The sequence below is a fragment of the Morone saxatilis genome, unplaced genomic scaffold (assembly GCF_004916995.1).
Source record: "Morone saxatilis isolate NCDOM2014 unplaced genomic scaffold, NCSU_SB_2.0 Contig11, whole genome shotgun sequence".
NCBI lineage: Eukaryota > Metazoa > Chordata > Actinopteri > Moronidae > Morone > Morone saxatilis.
Genome location: NW_023339663.1, coordinates 1,904,550 through 1,905,272, shown reverse-complemented (window position 1 = coordinate 1,905,272; position 723 = coordinate 1,904,550). Strand labels below are relative to the sequence as shown.

General features: G+C 40.2%; 1 protein-coding gene across 1 annotated transcript in view; it reads left to right on the top strand.

Annotated features, from left to right (window-relative positions):
• LOC118343602 (circadian-associated transcriptional repressor-like) overlaps window positions 1-723 on the top strand; it is a 13,680-nt gene that overhangs the window by 4,898 nt on the left and 8,059 nt on the right. The window contains exon 2 of the mRNA XM_035682513.1: window positions 54-132. Coding sequence (XP_035538406.1) covers window positions 83-132 — 50 coding nt within the window. The 5' untranslated portion in view covers window positions 54-82. The remainder of the gene's footprint in view (window positions 1-53; window positions 133-723) is intronic.

Sequence of the window (723 nt, the reverse complement as noted above, 5' to 3'; positions counted from 1 at the left end):
GCCTCCTCCTCCTCACGCTCACAGCAGATCTCTCTCTTTCTGTTCTCCTGCAGGTCTCAGCAGTTTTCAGGAGAGCGTCGCAATGGACCGTATCCAGAGAATAATGGGGGTCCTTCAGAATCCAAACATGGGGTAAATACCTTTTTCTTCGACATCTGCTCCTCAGTAAAACGCCGCAGTACAAACGAGTGTGTTTGACCTTTTTTTGTCCCCGGCAGTCTGATCAGATCAGAGGAAATAGTGACCACATGTCAGATAAACAGCAGTTAGAGGGCTGATTGAACACAGGCGGGATTGTTTCTGAGATTAAATAGTTTGGTACCAAGAAGACATCTTCTCACTTCTGGCTTTGCTCAGTTCCTGTTGACTTACACGCTTACAGAGCTCATTTTTAGCATTTATATCGGCATCTATATGCTTATCGGGCAGTAACAGCACTGAAAAGGTGGAGCTGGTTAAAAATAATACAAATCCATCAGTCAAACAAATATTTACGTCCAGTTGCTGACACACACTTAGAATATGTGAATGGATAAATGTGGTTCAAAAGTTCATTAAGATGTTCACATGCCAGGCGATTAATAATTAATGAATTAATCTTGAATACCTGCATTCACATTTTCTCATTTTATACTAATATAACTGTTCTGTGCTGATTAAATTAAACTATTGATAATCTATCACTGTAGTCGAACACCGTTTCTCTATTTCTGGTTATTGTCG